Consider the following 5,423-nt stretch of genomic DNA (forward strand, 5'->3'; position numbering starts at 1 on the left):
CGTTTTTTTTAGTACCACCTCCGTCCAGGTTCCAAGCGAGCTGAGGCGATATCAAAAGGTGCAGCCTGCAAACCTGCAGACTGCTGATTGGTCAGAGAGAATTGTCACTAATCACTGCGTCGTCATCGCTAGCGACAGACAGTGTCCTGAACAAACCCGCCAGTTTAAAATAGTTTAGCCAGCGGTGGTTTTCTATTGAAACAAAATTTGTCTTCTGGCTGTGGCAACAGCCACATGCCGAGAGTCAAAAACAACATGCCTTTGGGGTTGTGTGTGTGTGTCGCGTTAGGTCACGGCAGTTTCCTGCGGCGTCGCTATGACGACCAGCCACGCTCGCCTCAGGCATGAGGTGTCGAGCAGGTACCATGTAAAGGAAAAACGCCTTAAGTGTTTTGAGTTAATCATTATGGTGACAGTAACCAGGTTGCTCACAGACAGACAGACCAGAACGGTCTTCCAAAAAGCAGGTTTAACCGTGATTATTGTTGAGGAACTCCCTCTCACCTGGAACAATGACTAATGCCAGATAACGCCGTCAACCTGATCCTTTGAACTGGCCCTTGCACGCACAGATGTTCACATACATGCACTCACAGGTCTGCTATTTTGCTATCTATTTTTAGAAATAATATTCCGGGCATTTGCACTGTGTGACGTTCAGTTCGGTCAACACAAAGTCTCAGAAGTTATTGTGAGCAACACCTGCAAAAAAATAACTTTCATAAAAAAATAAGTAATGCTATTTTGGGTTGTAAGCAGTGTATAACCTGCAGCGTAAAACCCTAAAAGGCATTAAATAAATGCTGAAACATTGTAATTCATTGCAGCATTTTTATTTTGCTAAGTAAACTAAATGTTAAATATAATCACGGTGCAAATGATAACATTATCACATTTTGTGTAACGACAGAACGACGTTATATATAGCCCCTTTGTTTATTCAGGGAGGGTCAGTTGAGAGCGAGCTGATTACATGTCATACAAAATTATAACACATACAAAACCACAGAACATAGTAGGGCTGCACAATTAATCAAATTTTAATCACGATCACGATTTTGGCTTCCCACGATCAAATTCACGTGATTGAGCGATATTTTAAATGCTTCATTCCGTTCAGAAGAAGAACGCTCTGTATCAAAGTTTCTTTTTCTTTTTTTAAAAGCTCCATGGACCACTCTCTGATCACGTGCCTCCATGAGCCAATCAGAGTGGTTCCCTGCACCGCGCAGCTTAGTTTAGATGTAGACAGTCACAGAGGACAGAGCAACGTGAGGAAAATTCCACAACAGGTAGCAGTCGGTCATAAGTCGTCACGAGGTTTACCAGTTTACCAGTAAACTGTCTGTGTTGTTTTTCAGACAACAGCAGTGACCAGTGCTAGTTTGAGTCTTTTAGCTCGTAGCTTTAGCGGCAGACTGTTGGACGTCCCGCTGTTGGAATCCTCTACAGTGAAATACAGTCACACTACACCGTTTAGCTGTCAGCATTTTAGCCGTGTTTACTACTGTAGCTAACGGTAGGCTAACGTTAATGTCTCTGTTGCCTCTAACGTCTGTTTTGGAGCATCGGTGCGCAACGCAGACATTTCAGTGGCACCGTAATCCGCGTTGCTATTTCGTCCGGTAGTATAGTATAATAGTGCCCTATTGGCACCGGATTTTAACATGCGCCGTTAACGTGAACAGAAAATTGCGTTGCCTGTATCTTTTCACTGCAAACGCGCATGTTTGGAAAGCGGTCGCACAACAGCTGAAATGGCATACTCCTTCATAGTATCCTTCAACAAAGGAGGAGTGTAGCACAATATGGATGTGAAAGCAGTTATAATTTGCCTATGTGACAATAACATTTGTTTTGGTTAAAATCAACAAATAATCGTGACTATCATTTTGGCCATAATCGTGCAGCCCTAGAACATAGCTATTAATATACACTATACAGTTGCAATACACAGTACACACATACAATAAAAATAATAGTGTTTCCAATTGTTTTAGTGTTTAAAAATGTTTTGTTAAAATAAGTATAACCTGATATTATCATAGCTTATAGTGCACACGGGACTCCCGTATCCGGACACAACTTTTATAGTCAGACAGAAGGTGTGATTAGTTTTGCTCTTAACTACTTTTGATATTTTATATGTGATTATAAGTGCATGTTGAAAAAAATGAAGTTAGTTAGCCATTATTTTTAGTTACACCTCGCACTATGAGGTTTCCATTGCAGATGCAGGGGGCTGTGCGCGATCACGGAAAGCTTGTATCATGTGGACGCGCTGATAGTGTTGTTGTCATTATTTAGAATTCCTCAAGGGGGGTGACAGAAATATATAGCTTTACACATTATTCAGTAATTCCTTTATTACATTTGAACATTATAAAAAAAACAATAGTGGCAACAGTCAATTAATAAAAAAGCAATTACAAAATGGATAAATAATAATTAGGGCTGTCAATCAATTAAAAAAATGTAATCTAATTACATACTCTGTGATTAATTAATCGCATACATAATTAACGGTGCCTGAACCGATACTTTTTAAGAAAGTAGAAAAATAGGAAAGGAAAAAAAAAAAAGGGTACTAAACAACAGTTGGTGACATTAAAGAACGGCTTGTTTATTGCTAAGGCCATATGGTCAAAATGAAATGATTTAATAATAATGTATAACAATAACAATAACTAATTTCACTAGTAAATTGCTGTTGAACGACAAAAACAACAACCAGATAGGAAAAGGACATTTACAATAACTTCAAATGCACCACGAGGCTGTAGTTTACCAGTTTCATTGAACGCACCGTCTGTGTTGTTTCTCCGACGGCAGCTGCAGATTGTTACATCCCGGTGTTGAATCCTCTACAGTAAAACACAGTCACACTTTACACCGTTTAGCGTTAGCTGTCAGCATTTAACCGTGTTTAATCCAGCTACTAGCTAGCAGTAGGCTAACGTTAGCTGCTGTCAAGTACAGTGTTAACTAGCTAGCGGTAGGCTAACGTTAGCTGCTGTTGAGTATAGTGTTAACTAGCTAGCGGTAGGCTAACGTTAGCTACTGTTGAGTATAGTGTTAACTAGCTAGCGGTAGGCTAACGTTAGCTGCTGTTGAGTATAGTGTTAACTAGCTAGCGGTAGGCTAACGTTAGCTACTGTTGAGTATAGTGTTAACTAGCGTCACATGCAGCGGTGTTTGTGTTTCCTGTAACGTCTGTTTCAGAGCAGCAGAGAGAAGAGCAGACATATCAGTGGAACCAGATTTTCATCTGTATGCAAACGTCAATATGGAATGGATTAATCTGCGTTAATTTTTTTTAAGATTAATTAATCGAAATTAACGCATTATTTTGACAGCCCTAATAATAAATATTATATTTAACATTTATTCTAGTTGAACATTATAAAAACACAAATATAGTGGCATGTAGCCTTCAAATAATAAATAAAATGAAACGAGCAAGAGATTTTAGTTATCAAACATACTGTCTGACTATGACTAATCAAACAGCAAAAGCTGTGGCCGGGTTGGCTCAGTTGGTAGAGCAGGCACACATATACTTAAAGCCCAAAAAATAATCTTAAAAAAATTAAAATACAGCAAAAGCTACAGGTGAAATATAAGTCAAACTCCTGCTGCATTAATCTGTATGTTGCATTTTACTGCTGTGGATGTTAAAGGTTGGGATCATTTTAGGGCTGGGCGATATGGAGAAACTCAAATATGACGATATTTTTGTCCCAATACCTCGATATCAAAATTGCAGCGATATTGTAGGGTTGACATTTGGTTCTTTAACAAAATATTCACACAAAGAGATTTGTGATAAATAATCATCAATAATGTGTATTTAATGACTAAGAGGCTAAAGGCAAATAATAGAATAGCTAGAACATTCAGGTAAGGACATCACTTTCCTGTAACGCAGCCTTTAAAAACAGAAAAAGACAACACCTTATGCCATATTACCATGTTACGATATCCAAAATCTAAGACGATATATTGTCTTCTATCACGATATCGATATAATATCGATATATTGCCCAGAAGTAGATCATTTTACCTCCTTTATATACTGTTGGTTAGTTTGATCTTCAGCAATGCATCATATTCTATAAGATCATATGTTTTATAGCGTCTCTGTCCTGTGGGAACCATGCATCTCTAAAACAGTCCACTTTTCGTGGTGTCAGAAAAACGGCTGTTTTCAGCTTTGTGATGATGCATTTTCCAGCTGATCCAATAGGATTTTAAAGACTTAATTTAGTTTAAGAAGTCGGAGAACTTTCTCAGCACGTATAGAAACATTTCATCCTTCAGTTTATCAAACATTTGACATCAACACATCTGGAGATGCATGTTTTTTTACTGGACAGGAAGGAGATGAAAAACTCTGAAAAGTAACTAAAAGTGCAATATTTGCCTTCTGAGATATAGTAGAGTTCAAGTAGAAAGTAGCAGAACGTGGAAATACTGACATAGATTGAAAGTACCTCAAATTTGTACTTGGGTAAATGTACTTAGTTACTTTCCACCACTGTCTGTCTCACTCTCACATCTTGTGTGTCATTTCCAGGGCAGCGAGGATAGCCGGCAAGACAGAAAGATGGGGCGCCAGCGCTCTCGGTCCCGCTCACGTTCCCGCTCCAGAGACAGGGACCACAAACACAGCAAGTCCCAGCTCAAATATGGGAAAGAGGGCCGCGATAAAGGCCACAGCCGCAAGGACCGGAGCCATAGCAGCTCCTCCAAGAAATCCAATGATAAAGAGAGGAGTAGGTACAGGTGAGGGGAAGGGGTTCACCCGAACTGGAGAGTGGAGCCATAGAGAGCCCCACTGTATTCAGCATCAATTATACGGCATCTACATGTTCACAAGCTGTCCTAACTACTGCTGTCTTTAATATCACCTGACCTGAAGTTTGAGAAAACTAATTGAGTGATGATCAGGTCCCATTGTCTTGAAGAAAAAACATTGTTTGAGAAATGCTTTTTTTATATCTATATTAAAAGAAATCCTCCAAAATGTGACGGTTGTCTTTTGATTTTCATCAATTATTTATTCCCACTCAATTACTGTACGTACATACGGTACTTGTACTTCACTTGAGTATTTCTATTTTATGTAACTTGATACTTGTACTTCACTATATCTCAGAGGTGAATATTGTACTTTCTACTGCCTTACATTTGTTCACTACATTTAGTCACTAATTACTTTATATATACATATTATTAATAAAAAAACAACAATAAAATGATATATTATTGTGGATTAAGCTATACAGCAGTATTATAAGTAATTAAAATGAGCTCCACCTTTACCAGCTGCAACAACAGTGTAGTCCAGTGATATACATTATTCTGCATAATGAGTTCTTTTGGTGCTTTGGTAGTACAGTATATTTTAATGCTTTGACTTA

At 38.5% G+C, this 5,423-nt stretch overlaps 1 protein-coding gene across 1 annotated transcript in view; it reads left to right on the forward strand.

Moving 5' to 3' along the window:
* ppil4 (peptidylprolyl isomerase (cyclophilin)-like 4) overlaps positions 1–5,031 on the forward strand; it is a 20,893-nt gene extending 15,862 nt beyond the window's left edge. Inside the window, exon 13 of the mRNA XM_078274732.1 lies at positions 4,577–5,031. Within this exon, the coding sequence (XP_078130858.1) occupies positions 4,577–4,789 (213 nt within the window). The 3' untranslated portion in view covers positions 4,790–5,031. The remainder of the gene's footprint in view (positions 1–4,576) is intronic.
* The last annotated feature ends 392 nt before the right edge of the window (positions 5,032–5,423 follow it).

The sequence above is a fragment of the Sander vitreus genome, chromosome 18, assembly GCF_031162955.1.
Source record: "Sander vitreus isolate 19-12246 chromosome 18, sanVit1, whole genome shotgun sequence".
Taxonomy (NCBI): domain Eukaryota; kingdom Metazoa; phylum Chordata; class Actinopteri; order Perciformes; family Percidae; genus Sander; species Sander vitreus.